Source organism: Pieris rapae, chromosome 22, assembly GCF_905147795.1.
Source record: "Pieris rapae chromosome 22, ilPieRapa1.1, whole genome shotgun sequence".
NCBI classification, from domain to species: Eukaryota; Metazoa; Arthropoda; class Insecta; order Lepidoptera; family Pieridae; genus Pieris; species Pieris rapae.
Window position 1 is genome coordinate 6,584,074 of NC_059530.1, and position 22,896 is coordinate 6,606,969.

General features: G+C 32.1%; 2 protein-coding genes across 4 annotated transcripts; one reads left to right on the forward strand and one right to left on the reverse strand.

The window, feature by feature from the left end:
• Window positions 1-459: 459 nt before the first annotated feature.
• On the reverse strand, window positions 460-4,005 carry LOC110992869 (probable transaldolase). 2 transcript variants are annotated; one of them, XM_022258845.2, is made up of 8 exons: window positions 3,863-4,005; window positions 3,445-3,542; window positions 3,042-3,165; window positions 2,407-2,514; window positions 2,159-2,290; window positions 1,669-1,794; window positions 1,121-1,346; window positions 460-757 (listed from the first exon to the last, which is right to left on the reverse strand). In XM_022258845.2, exons 2-8 carry the CDS (start codon window positions 3,539-3,541, stop codon window positions 572-574), a joined length of 999 nt encoding a protein of 332 aa, XP_022114537.1. In that variant the 5' UTR covers window position 3,542; window positions 3,863-4,005; the 3' UTR covers window positions 460-571. The 2 variants fall into 2 exon arrangements, with proteins under 2 accessions (XP_022114537.1, XP_045489155.1); XM_045633199.1 differs by lacking the exon at window positions 3,863-4,005 and having other exon boundaries at window positions 3,445-3,667.
• Window positions 4,006-4,430: 425 nt separating this feature from the next.
• LOC110992903 (heat shock 70 kDa protein 4) lies at window positions 4,431-22,400 on the forward strand. Of its 2 annotated transcripts, none has more exons than XM_022258895.2 (15): window positions 4,431-4,746; window positions 4,977-5,217; window positions 5,484-5,625; window positions 6,947-7,083; window positions 11,100-11,254; window positions 11,932-12,134; window positions 12,644-12,762; window positions 13,609-13,755; window positions 14,297-14,414; window positions 15,134-15,426; window positions 15,947-16,054; window positions 16,989-17,198; window positions 18,111-18,253; window positions 19,963-20,131; window positions 20,766-22,400. In XM_022258895.2, the coding sequence occupies exons 1-15, from the start codon at window positions 4,631-4,633 to the stop codon at window positions 20,904-20,906; spliced, it is 2,442 nt and encodes an 813-aa protein (XP_022114587.2). In that variant the 5' UTR covers window positions 4,431-4,630; the 3' UTR covers window positions 20,907-22,400. The 2 variants fall into 2 exon arrangements, with proteins under 2 accessions (XP_022114587.2, XP_022114588.2); XM_022258896.2 differs by having other exon boundaries at window positions 15,134-15,369; window positions 15,926-16,054.
• The last annotated feature ends 496 nt before the right edge of the window (window positions 22,401-22,896 follow it).

The following is a 22,896-nucleotide window of genomic DNA, read 5'->3' on the forward strand; positions in this document are numbered from 1 at the left end:
TTGAAAACAAATTTATATTTTCATGTGAGACGTAATATTTTATATACAAAATTTATGATAATAGGCTTGGTTAGTTCATTAATTGAAATGCAATTTAATAGTAACTTCAATTAGTTTTTAGATACATTATGAGCAAGAAAAAATAATTATACACGAAATTCATAGAAAATACGTTTCGCGCCGAAAATTATAATTACCGCGCACGCGCCTCTCACGCGACACTCCTACCACAGATAATTAAAATGCAAAATGTGCCATAGATAAACATTATAAAATTAGTAATTGTTTAAATCTCTATACCGATTTATTGTTTTTTGAATTGTTGGGTGTTTTATCGAAATTAAAAGACAGTTAACAGTTTTGCTTTAAAACCAGACTGAACATTACAATGTAAGATAGGTGTGATATGAATTTTTTGATATGTATCAATATTGTCTTAGGAAAAATTAAAAAAAAATATATTTTCAATTATTTATTAACATTACCAAATATATATAAAAAACAGGAATGTAAATAATTGGCCCTCCATTTTTACCTATACCTAATCACAAAACGCTCAAAAATCTGAAAATTATTTTTTAGCAAGCATTCCTTTGATAAGTGATTCCAGTTTTCTCGTATCGGCGGCGAATTTACGAATTCCATCTGACAATTTGTCGGTGGCCATTTGGTCTTCATTGAGATGCCAACGAAACTGTGCTTCAGATAAAGATATTTTTTCTAAATCACTTTCTGCAGCCACTTTTTGATCTAGCACCTAAAAAGGGGTTTTATTAATATCAAACCAAACATACTTTTTATCATTAACATACTGAATTAAATGTTTAATTCATTAGCTCACGCTTTGTCATGTGATCTTTTATTTAATGAATTTCATACAAATACATTTCACCCAACGGTGACCGACTTTCGATAAGTGAATTTGTCTATCAGCGACTATCAGTTTATGTAAAATAAGTAAAATGAATAATTTGCTGTGGATCTAATTCTTATAATATTTAGTATGACAAAACATAGTTAATAAATGTTCCAAATAATTTTTTCTCATGGAAGTAACATCAAAAGCCATAAGAAATGTTATTAACAAATCAAAAGGACTTAAACTATAAATAGTACTTACCTTTTTAATAGGCTGTTCACTATTAGCCAGTTCCTGCAGCAATTTTGGGCTGATAGTAAGAAGATCACAACCAGATAGCTCGGTTATCTCCCCAGTGTTACGGAAAGAAGCCCCCATAACTTGAGTTTTGTATCCAAACTTCTTATAATAGTTGTAGACACGAGTCACAGATAGTACTCCGGGGTCTTCTTTTGCTGCATAGGTCTTCTTTGTATGCTCAACATACCTTCAATAAAATAGCATATTGTAAATTTTATAAACCGTAAGACCTAATAACTAAATAAATTATATAACTTAACCAACTTGTTAAATATTTATCATACTTTATACAATATAATTTTATTTTGTTAGACATATTATTAAACACAACATGTTATGTCCAAATTTACAGGTTGATGATTTTAGTAACTATTATTTAAAGACAAATTTTAAGCTTTGATTGTTTTAAATACAAAATTATTTTTTTTAAATTTAATTTTTGTAAAACTTGTGTTAAGATTTGTTTTAACAAATGGTTTCCTATATAAAAAATAATAGCTTTAACTTACCAGTCCAGAATTCTTCCAACAAATGGAGAGATAAGAGTAACGTTAGCCTCTGCGCAAGCAATAGCTTGGTACATCGAAAATAGGAGTGTCAAGTTGCAATGAATGCCATGTTTTTTTTCTAGCTCCCTATAAATAATAAGCTTTATGAGTCTGACTATGATTATAATAGTATATACCTTTACTTATACTTTACTTTGTCAACACTGCATATTGACATATCTACAGGGTTGACAAAGTGGGATAAGTGCCACAGTGTGAACCTGTAAGTACATTCTATTCACAGTAGTGCACTTATTTTTTTTTGATTGATATGCATAAAAAAATTCATGCTCGTGTAACAAAATTGCATTTTTGAGAAATTCATAATTTCAAATAGTTACAACAAATTCATACAAGGCTGATCACCAAGCAAAACGATATATGCAATATGAAGGCAAAATCCACAGAGGGATGTAGTGTCACCGGTTTATCTTTAATATACTATACATACTTAGCAGCTTGAATTCCTTCCCATGTAGATGCTAGTTTAATAAGAATTCTTTCCTTTTTAATACCATGCTCAGCAAACATGGAAATGAATTTTACAGCTTTAGCCATACTAGCATCCTTATCAAAAGATAATCTGAAACAATGATAACAATCTAAATCAAATAAAAATCTATATCAATTACAAGATCGGTAGATTAAAATCAATACAATACTAATTATAGTATAATAGCATTTGATAACAAATTTTACCTTGCATCTACTTCAACAGAAACTCTTCCTGGAATAATTTTAAGTATTTCACAGCCAAACAAAACACTAAGCATATCCAATGTTTCAGCTAACTGCTCATCGATTGTACTGGAACATAAAGATACATAACACTTTTTTTATCGAAAATAATTCTAACTTCTAAATGGTTATCTAAATTCCTGAAAACGAATGTTTGGGTTGCCAATAACAATATTATGTGTCTAAATATTGTTTAATAAGATTTTTAATAAACATATCAATCAATTAATTATGTCTTTGAGAATTTGTAAATAAACATTTTTTAATTTTCAAGTAGTAGTCCCACATTAATACGACATGAAGGCATAGTAGAGACAAACATAAATGTTAATTTGTGAACAAAACCAAAATTATTGTATTCAAAGTAATTTATTTTTACAGTGTTATCACATGATATATCTTTTCCTTTTATATGAATGACTAGCACATATGAGTAATAATTATTTACATACATTAAAATAATGTGTCCTCTCTGCAAAATTTTAAGCCATGAACAAATAAACAATAATTCCTATCATTATAACAATTGACAAATTAAAGTTACTTTGTCTTTACTAATTACACAACTAATTACTAAAGTACAACGGAATACCCACCCCCCACAGTCCTTGCCATATTTAATTGCTTTATCTAGTAAATGCTGATATTGGTCCATTCCAGCAGCAGACAAAATTAAACTTGGGTTTGTTGTAGCATCAGTGGGTTTGTATGCTTTCATAGCTAAAATTAAGAATGCAATATTATCAAATAATAAAGGCATACTTAAGAAGTATAACACAATACAATGTTATAATATACCTTATTATGTATTTAATTTTTTCTCTAAACTTCAGTAAATACGTAATATTTCATTGAAGTAAAAATAAAATTATATGACATGCCTAAGGGTTGTGTAAAGGTCAAAGATTATCGAGAAGTAAAGTAAGTATATATTTAATATACTGTAAAAATTTATAGTACAAAATGTTTTAAAATGCAATAACGAAAAATCTTGCTAACCTTCAAAATCACCGGTATCTGCTACTACTGTAGAATATTGCTTTAATTGATCCAAAGAACTCATTTTCGTTCGCTTTGCTTGAGGTTCACCACTCATACTGAAAAGTAAAGAAAACTTGCACGATTTATTAACTAAAGAAAATTTATTAGAGCGAGAATAGTGTGTTCAGTGTATCAGTTCTTGATTGGCTGACGGTTACTGCGTGAAGGTGACCCCGACAACTAGCTTTAAGGTAAATGATATTATTTCCACTACTACAAAAACTTATACGTATCTTCCAATCGCTGCTCGAAGCGTTTTGTCGTGCGTAAGTCGTGAATCGTCAGGCGTTTTATTCACGTAAACTTATTATCGTTTATTAAACTAAATTTTAATACTGTAGAGTGTAGACAAAATATTTTAACACGACCTACATACCTTAAAAATACTTAAATGTTCAAACAGTAACAAAATAAATATTAGCAAATATTTTTTTATAAGAATGAGGCAACTCTTACTTGGTAACAAGTAACAACCAGAGCACAGAAACAGATTATGAAATATGAAGTGCCAAGTGGTATAAGTCTGAAGTTTCAAGAAGATCCACAGTCTAAAAAAGCGTTTAAAGTACAGATTCCTCACTAAGAATACACAGGTGATAGATATTGTTTATTTTCTCGATAATGCCGATGAATTACTTGATATAATACAAGATTAACAAAATATTTAAGTTTTTTTTTATGTAGTCCTTTTTTTATTAATAATCTTTTGACTACAAATACCTTCTCTTTTTAAAGTCGGTTCTTAAAAACCATTTGGCGTTATACTATATTAAAATTAAGTTTCTTCTAAATTATTCAATAACTTCAGATTTCTAAAGTTCACACTTTTGCGAAAATAATATAGAGGGAATATCGCAGCCGGCCATTTGAAGCTGAAAAGTTGTCCATCAATTGTTATTTGTAATCTGTAGTTCTAGAAAATTCGGGGTTTAGATGGATCCAGTAACAACTGTCAAAAGCAAATAGCGAGAGCCGAAGAATCACAATTTTGGTCAGTTTTCTCAAGTGAAGTGAAGTGTTCTCTGTGAAACCGGCGTTTCTTTTGCGAACTAATTGTCAGCCTATAACAACGTGTTTTTTAAAACTCTAAATAAAAAGATTTCTGTGACTCAATTTCCCCTAATCGAATCGTTATTTATATAAAATGGCTGCAATGTCAGTTATAGGTATTGATTTCGGTAATGAATCTTGTTACATTGCTGTAGCAAAAGCAGGTGGCATTGAGACAATAGCTAATGATTACAGTCTACGAGGTACTCCGTAAGTAAAATTTTCCATATTCAAGAAAATGCTATTATTCACTGTCTTTGGAGAAGATACTCTCATAATTAGTATAAATTTATAATCTTAAGAAGTAGCGTGTAGTTAAGCAATTAAAAAAGATAGCGAACAGTTTTGCATGACATGACACATTTATTGGGTTCAGGGATTTATTATGACAAACATATTTTATAAAAAAAGTTACTTAAGTATTTTTTGTCACATTTCAGATCATGTGTGGCCTTTTCACCAAAGAACCGTATATTAGGTGTAGCTGCCAAAAACCAAATGGTTACAAACATGAAAAGCACTGTGTTTGGATTCAAGAGACTGTTAGGAAGAAAGTTTTCTGACCCTTATGTTCAGAAAGAATTGAAACACTTCCCATATAAGGTTGAACCAAGGCCGGATGGTGGAATTGGCATAAGGATTAATTATTTAGGAGAAGATAATGTGTTCAGTCCCGAACAGGTAGGGCTTTAATTCTTATCTGATATAACCTCATTCTAAATGTATGACACACAAATCCATTGGAATAAGTTCAATAGGTTACTTATGACCTAGATTAAGATCAATGTAATTCTTTACATACCTTATATATCTAAACACATTTTATGAAATTTAAAGATTCTTTAATCACAGAGGTTATACCCCTCAATTATGTTATGTGCCTACAGATGATTTTTTGAATTGTAAAACAAACCAGTTTAACTTTTCTAACATCTCTTTCTTTACAGATAACTGCTATGCTGTTCACAAAATTGAAAGAGTCTGCTGCTATTGCCTTACAAACACCAATCAATGACTGTGTTATATCTGTTCCTAGTTATTTCACAAATGCAGAGAGGAATGCCCTGTTTGATGCCGCTGCAATTGCAGGTATGTCTTGGATTCTCTGGAGTTTATTAATCAATGTAAAAAAATCAGTCATAATAAAAATACTCTATACTTTAAATATTTTTAAGGAAATTAATGAGCATGTAAAACTATGTTACTAACTGGCAGCCTTGTAGAAAACATTATCTAAATTTGACATTGAAACTATATAGTTTATATTATAGTTAAATCTGGTAACTTTTAGGGAGATTACATTTAGAAATTTAGCTATTGAGACATTTCTTTGAAGTTATCTACTCTAAATACACAACATTAATAGTGATGTCATATTCTGTAACAGACCATATGTGACTTAAAACCATATGATTTCTGTAAATGGTAACAATCAAAATAAGTTGATGCCCTTGTAGTTCTGTACTTACAATGGATTAACCTTGACCTTAGTGTACAATCATTGTTGTTTCTGAATTTTATATTCCAATCAATAAAGTTGACAATAATTATAACATGTATTTTCTATATTAGAAATGTGGTTTTAATAGTCAAGTTTGGATTCTTAACTAGTGCTTACTGCAATAAAATACTTTATTAAGTTTAATTTACAATTATACAATTACTTATTTACACTTGGGTACATTTAAAGAAAAATTAAAAGTGATGCAATGGGCGGCCTTATTGCACAAACAATTTCTTACAGGTAACCCTAGTAAGGAAAAACAACTAAAGAAACAAAAAAATAATAATAAAATAAACTAATAAATTTTTTTTATGATTTATAAGTGTCCCCTTTTAATTTTTTCTTCTAGTTTCTTGTAAAATTATAGTAATTAAACATTTTATATCCAGTAATTATGTAATTTGTTTAGTTTGATTAAATGAACACCATATTAGCAAGCATGTGGTGTAAGTTGATTTGACATTTCCACCTAAATAACTGAATGTTTATAAATCAATTAATAAAGCACGAAGATATAAGATATTAGCCAAGTATAGTCTAACTTTAAACAATAATAATAATAATTTATTCATTTAGGTAACTTAATGTACACTTGTGAACGTCAAAAAAGAAATATACATTAAATGCTTCTAATTTTACATTTACTACCAGTTCTCAAATCAAGGGCATAGAATGGAAGAGAAGAACTGGCAAAAACTCTCCGCCTCTCTTTTTAATCGCCAAGTTTTTTTTACATAATGTTTGTAAGGAGCTGCAACCATTACACCGTGTTCCATATGACATCTTGAGTAATAGAGAATAATAAAATAAATTAAAAACAAACATTTGTCCTAACACTTAAAGTTGAAGTTGAAGCATACTCTGTGGAAAATGATTCCAGAAATTTCAAGAATTTACATTTTACAGGACTCAACGTTTTGCGTCTTATGAACGAAACCACTGCCACAGCCTTAGCATACGGTATCTATAAACAAGATTTGCCAGCTCCCGAAGAAAAATCAAGAAATGTTGTTTTTGTTGACTTCGGTCATGCTTCCCTTCAGGTAAGAATAAGTTTACATATGTTTGATTTATGAAAATAACATGTTTATTAAATGTAGCTAAGATATAGGATATATAACAAGATAAATAAAATGTAAAAAATATAAGCTATATATTATGATCTTTATTGTCACAATTGGAAATTAAACGGGCTTTATTATTATAGATAAATGTATGTTTGTATAACATGGTACAGTTGCCAACAAATTAAATTTATTTATTAATTCTAATAGAAAGACAGTATAACAGTATTTAAAAAAAATAATGTCTGTGCTTTAACAAAAAGAGGGTTATTATTAGTCTACAGATATTTTATTAAATTACTAACTCACCCAGTGAATTTCAGTAAATAATGTTATACAGATTAGTTAAACTTTTTTAGGATTTTACTAGTAATGCCTAGCGGTTTCACTTGCATAGATACAGAACTCGTCTTATAGTCCAACTATAGATATATTTTGTTATAAAAGTTTTATTTTTCATAGTATTAGTTTCTTATTACTCCCATTCAGATTATCAGATACACACTTACATTGATAATCTAATCAATATACAGATTTTACTTTACAACGAATATATATCTAATACATTTTTAAATTCGTTACGTCATTTACGGTAAAATATCCGACATTAGTAAATTTAAAAACAAATTCTTGATTTCAAGTGGGTAATGAAATTTTTTTTAATCCGTCCAGGAATATTAGCTTGATTTTTATAAATTGTTAAGAATAAAAAAATTGGTTTTTTTTCCAGAAGAGATGTATTTTCTTCAATGTATTAGAACGTTCCTATACACAACATTTCACCTATCATAGAGGATAGGTCAACATACAATAACCCATGGGTAAAACATTATTTTTGTAGATAATACGGCTAAAATACTGTACAACATTTTTTTGTTCTTTCATCAATAGTTTCCACAGCGCAGGCGATGGCAGATTTTTATGGATATTTTTTTTTCATACCTTGGGTTACATTATTGCATTTTGTTAGGGATCCCAATTTTATAAAAACTCACCTTTGTCAATCAGTGAACATGCTTGCACATGCAAGCTTTCGAATGTTGAAGAAAATTTTGAATCGGTCCAGGAGTTTTTGTGTGATAACAAACATACAAAAACACAAATGTATATATATATATTATATATGTCTATCCTTTTTCATTACTGACATTATAGTACATTAATAAAATCTAAAATATTTTGATTGTGCCTATCTTGTCGAAACCTTAATTAAAATATTTTCTTGAGAGAGTTTACCGAATCGGTGGGTTGAATATTAAATGGTTGGCAGTTACGAAGTTTATGATCATTTAGTATATTTTTTGTCCATTTTCCAATCTCTATGGAACAGTGACAATAAATGAATATATATACTGAGATGAGGTCTATAATTTTTTTTAGTATGTAGATATTTATTTCTAAACAATGTTTTCGAATTAAGTTTTTTTTAACATTATAACATTTACATTCAAAGATAAGATTACCACAAAACCACAAGAACTCTATTGAAGTTTGATTGAATTGTGTTCCTATTTAATATATTTAGTTAACTTGTATTTTATACCTAGTCTTGCCATAAATACTGAAACAAAGAAAAATAATTTTTTTTCTGTTGCAAATAACATTTATTACTTTTACAGTGTGTTAGTTTAATACATAAATAAAAAACAATTTATAATATAAAAAGCTTATTCGAAGTGGTCTCCATTGGCTGCGATACGGTCCTTAAAACGTTGAGGCCAGGTATCAATAGAAGCACGCACTCTTTCCATGGGCAAATTCCTCACTGCCAATCGTACGAATTGTTTTAGGGCCTCCAAATTATTATGCTGTTTAGAGCAAGCCATACTCTCTAAAACTAAGCATAAATCATATTCTAGCGGATTAGCATCGGGACTAGACGACGGCAAGTCTTCAGCGCTGATGAAGTTCGAAACGTTCATTTCCAACCAAGACTGCGTAGGCCGAGCTTTATGACCCGGTTCCGAGTCTTACTGGAAGGATCATTCTTTGTTATTGAAAATGGTGTTATTAAGGGGCTTCACTACCTTCTCAAGGATGGTATCTTGATACACTTCTGCTGAAGTTTTGCTGCCTTTTTCACAAAAGTATGGCTCAGTCACCACGCCCATAGTGCCCACGTTGCACTCTGACGACTAATTGGGAAGCTTCTTTAGAGCTTTGAGGATAAATACAGTGATTTTGTTTGTTAAAATGTTGCTCGATTGTAAAATTTTCCTCATCCGAAAACAAATTTTTTCTGTGACCTACCTTTGCGTACCGCTTCAGAATTTTTTTCGATTTTACCACCCTAATCTTTTTTAAATTATCAGTTAAGAAATTACCAGTACGTCTCTTATAGGCTACAAGTCTAAGTCATCTTTTAAAATACGCGACATGGTTCTAGGTGCTATCTTCATCTCCCGATATAAAATCTTTTGCTTGCGGACAGGATTTCTTCGAATTCTTTCCCTTACTGCTTTGACCATCTTTTTTGTACGAACACTACGTGGACGGCCAGATATTTTTCTGTCACAAACAGAGGAGGTCTCATTGTACCTATTAATAGCCCGGTACACAAATATTTTTCTAATACCAAGCGTATGAAGAGTTTTAAAAATTGCATTTGGCTCCATACCTACTTTGTGTAATGCAATCACAGCGATTCTTTTCTCTTCATCACCCCACTGCATTTTAATATCGCAAAATATGAAACAAGGTATTGGCGCCAAAATGAGAAAACGTAATGAACAATCATATAAAAATGACTGATTCAAAATTCAAATTAAATATTTTGTTTATTTTTAAATGGATCAGTATTTATGGCCAGACTAAGTATATAGATTTTGGGTTTGGTAACTGCTACACATATTTAAAAGCTTATCTCACAAATTAGTAATTGTAACAAATGGGGTTCGATTTCCAGTAAAGCAATTAAATAAATAAATTAAGCTTTTCTATACATTTTACGATTATTTAAATTGATCTTAATCCTTGGGATCGTTTGGCGATTAAAAAGACTGGCGCAGAGTTTCTTGCCAGTTCTTCCTGCTCGCTCTACGCCCTTGACTTGCCAACTGGTAGTAAATGTAAATTTAGAATCAATTTAACGTATTTCTGTTGACGTTAATAAGTGTATTTGGTTACCTATATGAATAAAGTTATTTTGAGTTTATAGTACACGGGCAAGCAGTTGCCAGCTGCTGCATATTTTAATATGTTTAACAAATAACTGTTGTTTTAATACAACTTATAAATTATCATTGCTAAGATAATATGCATGATATATTTATTTATAAAGAATAATTTATTAGAAAAATGTAGTGGTATCTAAGTATATGGTGTGCAAATTTGTTTTACATAATTAAAAGCCAGAATATATTAACCATCATATCATCATAGTCAATTATTTTATAACTACGTCATAACATTATTAAAATATATTTTTACATAATCTTATTCATATGATGCTTTACTCAAATAATTATTAATAAAATACTTTATTTGCAAATGTACTTAAGTTGATTTTAATAGTTCTGGTATCTTTGAATGTTTTTGTTCAATTATTTCAAAATAACAAATCTTTCTTTTTTAACTTAAAAAATAGAGGTCGTAGGTTCTATCCCTGGCTGTGCACCAATGGACTTTATTTCTATGTGCGCATTTAACATTTGCTCGAACGGTGAAGTAAAAACATCGTGAGGAAACCGACATGTCTTAGACCCAAAAAGTCGATGACGTGTGTCAGGCACTGGAGGCTGATCACCTACTTGCCTTAGATTTAAAAATCATCATGAAACAGATTCAGAAATCTGTGGCCAAGACCTAAGTTGGTTGTAGTGCCACTGATTTTTGTTTTTAATGTTTTACATAACTAATTATTATTACGGGCCGGCGCGCCTCAGTGCTTCAGCTCCCAATGACATGAATCCCAGGGACACTGACAATTCGTGCTAAAATAGGGCCCTAAAATTTTTATAAAAATCTTTTGCTAAAGATGGTTCTCAATGTTACAGGTAGCTGCTTGTGCATTTAATAAGGGCAAGCTCCGTATACTGGCCACCTCATGCGATGCATCCTGTGGTGGTCGGGATATCGACACAGCCCTGGCTGAGTACTTCTGCCAAGATTTTATTACCAGATACAAACTGGATCCCAAGAAAAATCAGAAGTATGAAACATTCTTTATAAAACTTAATTAAGTTTCTCAAATTCTAATAAAATTAAATAACTATGTACATTTGATAATCAGCAAATTAATTTAATAGAAAATTGACTAAGTCTTAGAATGATAAGGGATTATAAAGTTTTTTTTTTGTGTTTATTGTCATATGATTGTACGCTTCTTGAGACTGATAATTACAATTGTTTAGTTATTCAGGGCTTATAGTAAAAATTAAATAATTTATTCCAATTAGACCACCTAAAATGGCACTTTTGGATGTTAAATAAAATATAAAGATGATTATAGTTGCCCCTTCTAAAAGGTAGTTTCGGGTGGAGGAGAATGGGCAAGAGACTCCACACTGACTCTTTTAAAATAGGATTTACTATATTTGTATACAATAGTTAAATAATTATATGGGAAGACGAATGTACTCCCAGAATAAAATTACGATACATGTATCGTAATTTTATTCTGGGAGTACATTACTGTATTGTTAGTATACATGTTCCTTACATATTTACAAATATGATGCAATTGGTAAATACACACACAATCTGATTTTGAGTGCTTTCAAATGTTATACAGAAAATGGATTGACAGTTTGAAACTAGATTTATGTTTGATTGCAGTTCTGTGTGACTTTGTGTGTCATATTTCTAAATCCGTTTATATCCATACAGGGCATACCTTCGTCTGATGCAAGAAGTTGAGAAAATCAAAAAGCAAATGTCTGCGAACAGCACCAAACTTCCTCTGAACATTGAGTGCTTCATGGAAGAGCGGGATGTGACCGGAGAAATGCAGAGGACGCAGATGGAGCAAATCTGTGCGGAGACATTTAGCCGGGTTGAACGGACATTGAAGAACATACTTCATAATGCCAGTAAGTTTGGTTTTTATATGCAAACTTAGTTGCCCCTACTAACTTTGTTCCCCCTAACAGTCTAATACTATCGTGTTTACTTTAGTATCGTGCTAAATTTATATGTTCCAAAACAATGTGTATGCCTAAAAAATATGACATCACAAATTTAACACACAATTACATAAGATCATAAGCAATCAATTCAAGGAAAACTTAAATAAATAACCATAAATAAAATAAAACAAATAAGAATTATTAATAATCATCTTATCTCCAGCGGTGGGTCTAGTTTGTTTTAAAAGGGGGTTACAATCAGTCTATAATAATTAATACAAAATACATATATAGTATATATATAGTGGACAAATCTCTGTTTTTAATTTATTTTATTATAATTAATTACTTAAGATGTTTAACTAACCTATTAGAACTAGGTTTAGTTTGAATAATAATATAGAGTTTATTTCTATTGTTATTTGATGTAGTCTGTTTAAATTTAACCAACTAATAAATAATTTTAATTACAGAATTGCGGCCTGAAGATATCAGCTCTGTGGAGATAGTCGGTGGCTCAACCAGAATTCCAGCCGTCAAAGCACTCCTGGAACAAGTGTTTGGTAAAGTCCCATCGACTACGCTTAATCAGGTATGTATCTTCTAAGAATAACTGAACTTTATCAAATTAATTCAACATGTGAGACATTAACACTTGTTATATGTCTTGTAAATGTGAATACAATTATTATTATAAAAAAAACCATTGCTATACTTTTCACTATTTTACATTACCACCCTCCACCTCCCATCCCATCCCTAACGCCCGAACCCAATAATTAATCCAGATTTCAGAAATTGAAAACAATTTAAGATCAAACCGTGACAATTGATAAATCTCCTATATGCATCCCAATAACCAAACCCTACGAAGACAATCCATTTTTGGTGACGGATATAATGCAATCTCTTTGCTCTTTACACTCATATTGATTATTAATATAAAACAAATAAAGTAAATAAAACCTTAATATAATATTTAAATATACATGTCTATGTTTAAAACATGTAAAATAGCTTTTTAATTATTTTAAAAACTAGTGTAAGTTAAAATCTTAAGATAGGGTATTGGCACAGTTGAACTGTCATTTTTATACAAAGGTCTATCCACATACACCGATCCGACCTACCATGGATGGCTTCTATCGACAGATAGCTAGTACAATCCGTTGATATGTTTATGACACACTTATCAATATTTGGATTAAGATGTCTATCTCAGATGGTCAAAAATGGATTTCCTTATATTCTTGTATTATGGTTTTAATTTTTGTTAAGTTACTATTTTATTAAACCATTAAAAGAGCGGTGACTTCAAGGGGTTAAATATCTGCTAAAAATGTAACTTGTTATTAAATAATTTGAATTATTGAATGCTTGTGGTTTTATATTATTTGTTTGCTATATATAGAACAGCTTATTATACTTAATTGTTTAGGACGAAGCGGTCGCCCGTGGTTGCGCCCTGCAGTGCGCGATGCTAAGCCCCGCAGTGCGTGTACGCGAATTCAACGTCACGGACGTTCAGCCGTACGCTGTTCGACTCGCCTGGGATGCTGATCGCGGCGAAGATGGCGATATGGAGGTTATAATTACCTCCGTTACGTTTTTACTTTTTATTTAATGATGCTATTACCTAAGGGAGCGTTCAAGTATTACGTAAGCAATTTGTGGGGGGGGGGGGCAATATGCGTTATTGTTAATACTTTACGTTTACACCTTATAAATGGCAACTTTTATGTTTAATGAGTCAATGGGTGGGTCGAAACGTTTTACTATTGGGTACAGAAAAACGTTACGGTGCGTTACATGAGGGGGAAAGGGGTGGGGGGGCGTAAGAATCTCCAAAAATTGCGTGACGTAATACATGAACATTTTCTAATTAATAAAAAATAGTATTATTTTATACAACCGTAGAACCGTAGAAGTTAGAACATAAAAGTATCGACTACACCTTTTCTCCTCAATCGTTGTGGTTTTAACGGTTTAACTTAGGTTTGTACAGTGGTGAAACTGGCCTTAGACCCAAATAAGTCGACAGTGTCAGTCACAGATGGTTGATCACCAGATTGTAGCGCTCTTGTAATGTATCATATTAAATTAAATAATATATGATTGTTTGACAGGTGTTCCCGGCTTTCCATGCAGCGCCATTTTCAAAAATGCTGACCTTCTACAGAAGGGAACCATTCTCTGTCAGTGCTTATTACTCTGATGAAATTCCGTACCCTGACACCTTCATTGGTGAGTATTGATACTTGTTTGTCCATGCATTTCTCGGGAACTGAGTTATAATTATTAATCTGAAGAATAGACATTTCATCAAAATCGGATTAGTATTTAATCTAATAACATGAATGTTAATTATGTCGTCAATTTAAGTTTTCAATTGAACTGTATTTTCTTAATTCATTTTATATATATGCTTCTATACTAATATTATAAAGAGATTTGAATGTATGTTTGTTCGGTCAAAAAGTACTGGACCGATTTTAAAAATTATTTTACCATTGAAATGGTACATTATCACTGACTAATATAGGCTATTTTAATTGCAAGAAAATAAGGATCTAATAAACCTACAATAATGGTACAAAAAATCGCTTTCATCGCATGCTCTATGAAAATTATTGATTGTAAACCAAAAACTGTTTTACATTATTAAAAAACATATCAATATCTACAAATAATGTTTAAATAATACTAGTCTACCCGTACGCAACCGGGACGGGCCGCTAGTATTAAAATAATTTTGAATACACCGTTCACGTATATTACGAGTCATAGATATTAGATCACGGTATTTACGTAATACTCTACGTGTGCCTTAAGATATATAATTGTAGGTGTACGTTGTTAGATACATAAATATGTCCAAGGCATATTGCATTCCTTGGCTCTAACGATACCGCGTTTTAAAACCGAATAGCGCCATCTAGTTATAAAACTGGTAAACCTAACAGGTCAATGGCACATCAAAGATGTCCAACCGACCCCGGAGGGTGAATCCCAAAAGGTGAAACTCAAAGTCCGAGTAAACATTCACGGAATCATAACGGTCGCCTCTGCGTCTCTCGTCGAAAAGAAACCAGACGCCCAAGAGAATGTGGAGATGGAGAACTCCAATGAGAATGTCCAGGCGAGCGGACAGGAGCTCCCGATGGACACCCAGGAGAAACAGGAAAATGGAACCGAAGAGGTGAGAGAAGAGCAGAAACAATCGTGGACACAGAGAGTAGGACAATGGTTGATTGGGGTATGTCAGTCAGTCTTTGTGGACTTGTGGTGGCTGTTGCAGTTCCCTTGCTCTTCCCTTCTGTTTGATGCAGACTTTCCTTTCTCCTTTGTTGTCATTGTGTCATCCACGAATACGTTTCCCTTTAAATTAAAAAAAAAACAACTTTCAAACGTTTTCGTGGACGGCATCAGAGCTCTTACCATGATAATCAATGTTGACTTTCGAATTGTCATTAATATTTGATATCCTGGTATCCATGGCAACCCCATTTTCTCCTATCAAAGGCCCCATGCAACAGTCACCACATTAACCCTTCCCCACCATTGGAGGCCCCATTTGCACAGAATACCCGAAGATTTTCAAGTAAGGTTTGTCTCTGTGTCCACGCATGTTTTTGTTGTTTTTTTTTGTTTTTTTTTTAACAGCTTTTTGAAGGTGATGGTGCAAATGGGTGGTGATGCCCGGCCAATGGTGGGGGTTGTGTCTTTGTGGTATGAATCGGTTGTGCTCATTTCAGGAGGGCAATGACGATAAAAAGGACAAGAAGGATAAAAAGAAGGTCGTTGTGAAGACTATCGATTTGCCGATTGAGGCTCGGACGCACGGCTTCACTCAGACGGAGTTGAACAACTATTTGGAGCAAGAGGTAAGTTTTGCCAAATTAAATCACATATTATATTATACAAACACTACAAAATAAATAAATTAAACCTACCAAGAACCCAAAACTATGTGGATAACTATTTAATATACATATAAGTGCGTGTCAGAAGTGAAACTTCTTTGTAAATCAATTACTAAGGTAAAAGTAAAAAAACCCACTAGATCATAGAATCATGTACCAGTGATGATCAGTCAATATATATGTATATCTATATTCACACTGTTTACATGCTAATCTGCATTCACTGTTACGTTTACTGCATGTTATTATGCGGCAGAATTTCCATCTACAGATCTAATATGTTAGGAATACATGAACCAATAGCGTGATTGTTTTTTCGATCTTTCTTTCTCACTTTAAATCCCTCTTTTCTTTTTCTTCGACAAATACGCTGCAGATCTTAGTGACGTTCCGTAAAAAAATTTACCCTCATGTGCATAAAGAAGACAAACACACTACACTCATACTTGTCGAGCGAGTTTGCTTCCTTGCCGAAGCCGCGTACAAATTATGTATTTGAATAACTAACTAACCTTTAATTAATTCAAAAGGGGAATTAAAGATATCAGAATGAGCCTAGCAGACTAAATTAGGACGGTTAATGACAACCTGTATCTAGTTCGTATATATTAAGTTTCTCATGTAAATAAAAATATATATTTTTTTTAATTAAAAAAAGATTCCTAGCACCACGACTTTCTTTGTCACTTTGTCTAGCATTAAAAACGATTTCACAAAGCTTTCCTTCACCAATAGGCACAGAAGGAAAGTTTATTAATTGAATAATTAATACGTATGATAAATATATAATGTATCAATTGTTTTTTTGTAAGTTACACAATACACATGATTGAGGCCTGACGCTGCGCACAAAAATATGATTTATGATAATAAATGTTACTAAAATCTTTTGTAGGGAAAAATGCAGGCTCAAGATCGCCAAGAGAAGGAACGTGCGGACGCTCGTAACGCGCTCGAAGAGTACGTATACGAACTAAGAGGAAAGGTTTCCGAAGGCGATACGTTACACGACTTCATCGCTGAAGATTTGCGATCGCGTTTGGTCGAGAAGTTGGATGGACTTGAGCAGTGGTTGTACGACGAAGGCGAGGATGAGAAGAGACAGGTATGTTGCGGGAATTTGGGAGGTCTCAATATATTTGTATAAGCCATAAAAAAATTAAATTTTTTTGATTGATTTCCTGTTTCAACGCGTAGGAAGTTATAATTATATTTCTTAAATTAGATTATTAATTATCTATTTTGTTTTTACAAATGTTTAGTTTCGTTTGTTAGTCTGTGGAAAAGACTAGTTTTGTTTGTCTATGTATATTATGTCAGTAACTTTAAATTTGAATATGAAGTTTTTTCCTTGCATTGACAATAAAATAAATTGGATAAAAGTGATTTTCAACTGAAATAGCAAACTCTAAAGTCTAAATGTTGTTTCTCTTTGCATTTGAGTTTAACTCCCTTATATACAGTAAAGATAATTTAACAAAAATCGCTTACTCCACACTGTTCTTAGTAGTGTTGGTGACGAAATAATTTTGATGCTGGTAAATGATTAACGGTGCTAAATGCTTTCAATCGGAATACATTAATACTGAGTGTACGCCAAGGCATTATACTCAGTCCGGCTTTCTTAGTCTCAATATATTCAATTGTTAAAATTAACAATAAATTTGTTGAATCACGGCTCCACATTAAAACAGCTCCAAATTTGTTTGTTTTTTTATGACTTGTATGTAGTAAGGAGGTTGCGGAACCCGATGCGGAAGTTGGTGGTATCACCCTATTTTTGTCTTGTCATATATATTGTCTTTGACGTAAATAAATACGCATAAATATTTTTTAACTAACCTGCTATTTGTGTTCTAACTTCAGTTCGATTTCAGGCTATTGTATTAGTTTAAAATTATGTACATTTATTTGCTAAAATAAATTATTTTATTTATTAATTTACACTTTATTTCATTATACAAAACTTACATGTAAAAAGCAGGCAATAGGCGTTATTTTATTTTTTATTGTACAGGTATACAGTGACAAATTAGCGGAGCTCCGAACGGAGGGAGAGCCAATCAAACAGAGGCGTCTGGAGTTCGAGCTTCGCCCCGGTGCCTTGGACGACTTCGCCCTTTCAATTCAGCTCACGAACAAGGCTGTTGATCAGTACAGGTAACATCCTATAATTATAATAATAATAATAATTTATTCATTGCACGAATATGGTACAAAATGTCAAGGTGGTACAATTGTCAGTCGTTCGCATATTCTGCCACACACAGTGGCGCGCAAATTTATCTTAGTTTAGATTTTACATTATTAGTCAGATTCATATCAATTAAGTCAATTATCATACATAATTAAATTTGTATAAATTACCATGTCTCACACAAATAATCGTTTATTGAGTAGTACGTTTTTTCTAAAAGTAATGCACTAAGTAAAAATAATTGTTTACTTGCATATGAAAAAAATACAGGTAATTTTTCAGTTATACAAATTTGACGCGGTATTTGTGTATTTTAATTACGTCTTAAAATAAGCGGTGAAAACAAAACTGATGAACAAAATTTATTCTTATTCTTGACTAGTGTAAATGGTAAGTATATTTAATTCTGACTTTGTTGATCATACTAAGCCCCATATAAAGCGATTTCCGTCCCTCGCGATAAATATAAAATGCTACGTATTTTTATGTTTTACATACAAAAAGGTAAATATTGTGTGACTACAAAAAGTGAATATTTACTTACTCAAGACACATGTTTAATACCGCATTTAGATTCAGCCGTATTGAGCAGGGAAGTGGGCAGAGTGAATGTGTATACGCGATATTTAAGTATACTGTATGTAAATGTGGCATAACTACACGGCGCCGTTTAACTAGCGCACATGTTCAGTCAGTTAATCAAACAGCTAGGCAGATGACTTTGATCGATGGCGTTTAATTAATTGCCTAGCCTGTTGACTGTTAATTTAAATTTACATCCACTTTCTGCCATGGCGTCAATTTGAATTGAATTGAATGAAGCTAGTTGGCTACGATATATATATATATATATATATATATATGTATATGCTTAGCGGGAAATAGTTTGCTAGCGCTAGGTGTGACGTCATCAGTGATTCGTAGGCACAAATTGTAGGTCTCGCTGTAATTGAATATAAACAAGTGTCGTGAGTAGAAGCTGGGTAATCCGTTTAGATTATCCCGTTTAGTGGCTTCCCACAGGAAATCACGTTGTACGTCAGGTCAATCAAAATAATGGGTTCATACGCAGTTAAAAGGGAAGGGAATTGAACTTGTATGAACTATGGCTTTGGTTCCTGTTATTATATTAAATACTAGCGGCCCGTTCCGGCTTCGCACGGGTGGACATTTTTTTGTAGCTATTGATATGTTCTTTAATAGACTAGCCCGTTTTTCAAATTTACGTACATTATACGTACACGCGTACGCTATATGATTTGAAAAAAAAAACATTTCAGATTATTTCTTATAATTAAAACCTATATTTTTGTCAAGAATATCCAAAAATTGTGTGAAGTAATACTTAACTGTACCTTAGGGCGCAAAAGTTAGACGCAGTAGGTAAATGGTTTATGAGAGCTGACAGACTTTGACTAGAATTTGATTTAGTTTTATTTTAGTTCTCTAAAATGGTCACAAAAATATTTGTATTAATTAGTTAAGGTGAAATCACTCGTTATACTAAAAAAAAATCAAATTCTTTTAGTGTGTGTAAACAGTTTAGATTTATCTTGACTTGATGACGATACCTGTTACCTTCTCTAACTCTAAGAATCTCATATTAACTAAGGAAAAGCTTTATAAGTCTTGGTCTGTTACAAAAATTGTTTACATATTATGATTTCCTTAGATCCGGTGAAGCCAGATACGCTCACCTAACAGAAGCGGAGATCGCCAAGGTGTGCGAGGCGAGCAAGAACGCCCTCAACTGGCTGGAAACCGCCAGACAGGCGCTGGCCCATGCGCCTCTTCATCAGGCACCGCCCTACACCACTCATCAGATTAGACAGGAGAGACAGGTATGATGTTCTTTAATTGCTTGGATTTACTATAGACGACCAGAGGGACCGTCCCGGTATCAGATTTACTGCAATCCCCTACTTCCTTTCGTAGGAATCCTCTAACCAAAACTTCTTTTGAAAATAAATCTGTAATTTTTTTTGAGAGATTTCAGTCACGCTAAAGAAGTTTTAAAAATACCTAAAGTTCTAGAGATTCAAATTATTGAGAGTTCAATTTACTTATATAATAAGACTGCAGCAATTAAAATGGCAACGCATGCGGTATCATTGCAGATAAGTTTCTGTCTTGTAAAAACAGTTGTAGGTAAATTGATTGTGATGCAATGAAACAGGCCAATTGTAATTGAATTGATTCTGATGCATATTAATAAAGTTAAGAACTTGTTGATTTAACTATCTCTTCCAGTTAATTAAGAAAATTTTAAAATTTACAAAAAATCACTTCTTGTATAGGACTTTCCACTTGAAATGGGGAACATAAAATTCTTCATTCTTCATTTCCTGAATTATTAGAATTGAAAAAAAAAATACACTTGAATATCAAAAAATTTCAACTTGATTTTCACATTTCCTGACAATGAAAAAAAAATGCACTTGCAATATCAAATTTTTTTTTAATTTGAATTCACAGACGTTGGAGAACATCGTGAACCCGATCCTCAGCAAGCCGAAGCCCAAGGAGAAGACTCCTCCCCCCGCGAGCAACACGGCGGGCGATGGCCAAACGCCAGCCCCCGAACAGACCACTCAGGAGCAAATGGACGTTGATTGAGGGGTATCAGCGAGGTACAATTAACACTTAGTCTCCAAATTTTAAGTTGCAATAAAATATTTTTTAACTCCTGTATTTGTATAATTTTAATATAAACAGTATAAAATGCTCTTAAATTATCTAATACAGTATAATTTCATTATTGTGTAACTAATGTTTTAAGGTGTCATGATTTTGTTTCGTTTCGTTTTAGTAAAGGGTGGTGATTTTTATTTAAAAAAATTATGTATCTGTATTGTCAAACTTTTACAAAGTGCAATTTTATCAGTAGATGGCGCTGTTATTAATTTGTAATAAACAGCGTTTCTTAACTAATTATATCTTTTACGAGTGGTTAGATTATAGAAACCGGGTAAATTTTTTTGTCTGCAGTAAATTTTCTCATCTCATTTTATTTAGCGCTGGACGCTTCGACAAATGTCTTAGGAATTCGATAATAACTCTTTTTTAAAAATTAAATTGCTGTATGTTAGTTACACAGTAACACTTATGTGAAACAACAGAAATGTATCTCTAATTGTACCTCAAGGCTTAAATTCCAAAACCTGTTTCAAAACGTATATAGATTTTGAAACGGTTCCTGGAATATGGGCTTTAGTTGTTGGGTTTAGGCCGTATTTAGTATAATCACCCATAGGTAGGCCTAAATTAATAAAAATGCTTTGCAACTCAATTTTTGTTAAATACATTCAAGATGTATGTTCAATTTGCAGCACGCTTTGGGTGCCCACATAATCTTTCATGGAAAGGTACTTAGCCACTCCTATGGGTGGATTTCATATAGTTTGCGTTCGTTAAAAAGCACTATTAATAGCTACGAGTCGTAAATAATATGTCACTGGCTTTCAAAAAACGATCAGTGCTATAATTTATCGATTAATAACTCCTTTGAAAGAGCTTGTCAAACGCCTTTCTAAATCTACAACTATTGAATCTGAAGCTTGACAATGCCTATGACATTGAAAATGAGAGCTGTCACTGTCATGTGACCTACAAGAAATGTCAACGTGACAGTTGCCAAGTGAAAGGATTTTGTTTATTTTATTTTTTAACTGAACGCAAACTTAGTTAATATTTTGGCTCACACGTATTATATGTGCATTTTCATAGCAAGATAGTATTATTAAAATTTGTACATTACATGTACGATTCAGTTTGTGATAATTCATTGTATTGTATAATGAATTTTATAATTAGCAAAATTGAGTAATTATGTGTGCCTATAGATAATTTAAGTGTTCACTCGTTTCATGGGCTCGTAGCATACTTCTTATATTGCAGGACCTTACATATTGCAAAATAAATCTTAATTATATAGATTTAAGGTCCCAGAGAGCTCATGATACTAACAAAACAATTCATAATAACATTCCACCTTTGAAATTGTCATATTGCTTGCTCGGATTCATTTCACCTCCCCCCGGCCTATGTATAAAGGATTCAATGTTACAACACCTGTGCATTCTTAAAGCTTAGTAAATAAATTTAACAATATTTGGTTTTTTATTTTAAAGTATACCTTACCCTCTATTTACCTTACCTTCTATTCTCTATTCATCAGTGTACTGAAGTATTTCTGATCTAGGCATAAAAAAACTTTTTTTTATTAATTGATTGTTTTTTAGCTTGAAAAATCGATGTTTATTAATCGATTTACAGATGAATTCATATCAAAATTAAACACCTTAAATATTTTATTTATCATGGTTTCTTGATACAAATAATCAATATCTATAAACACCAATTAAAGTTTTAGAATAATCAAAATCGAATTTTATCTATTCTCGTTTTGATAGATATTAGTTGAAATTTGATAGATTTAGTGCCTTTTCACAAAAATACTGCGTTGTGCTACTCTACAACGTCTTTTAATTCGATGGAGCCGGCTGAACGCACGAAAAAAACATGGCTCATGCGGCGTTACCTCGCTCTGAGGCGTTCCATTTAAGGCTTGTAGTGCGGAACGAGCGATAAATAGGTACGCACAATC

What these genes read in the sequence shown, in the direction of transcription:
- LOC110992869 (XM_022258845.2), bottom strand. Translation starts at nt 3,541, where the DNA reads ATGAGTGGTGAACCTCAAGCAAAGCGAACGAAAATGAGTTCTTTGGAT. An exon ending in AGATACCGGTGATTTTGAAG is followed by an intron (nt 3,166 to 3,444) that starts GTTAGCAAGATT and finishes TCTTAATTTTAG; the next exon opens with CTATGAAAGCATACAAACCC. An exon ending in GTGAACAGCCTATTAAAAAG is followed by an intron (nt 758 to 1,120) that starts GTAAGTACTATT and finishes ACCCCTTTTTAG; the next exon opens with GTGCTAGATCAAAAAGTGGC.
- LOC110992903 (XM_022258895.2), top strand. Translation starts at nt 4,631, where the DNA reads ATGGCTGCAATGTCAGTTATAGGTATTGATTTCGGTAATGAATCTTGT. An exon ending in TCGGTCATGCTTCCCTTCAG is followed by an intron (nt 7,084 to 11,099) that starts GTAAGAATAAGT and finishes TCAATGTTACAG; the next exon opens with GTAGCTGCTTGTGCATTTAA. An exon ending in CATCGACTACGCTTAATCAG is followed by an intron (nt 12,763 to 13,608) that starts GTATGTATCTTC and finishes TTAATTGTTTAG; the next exon opens with GACGAAGCGGTCGCCCGTGG.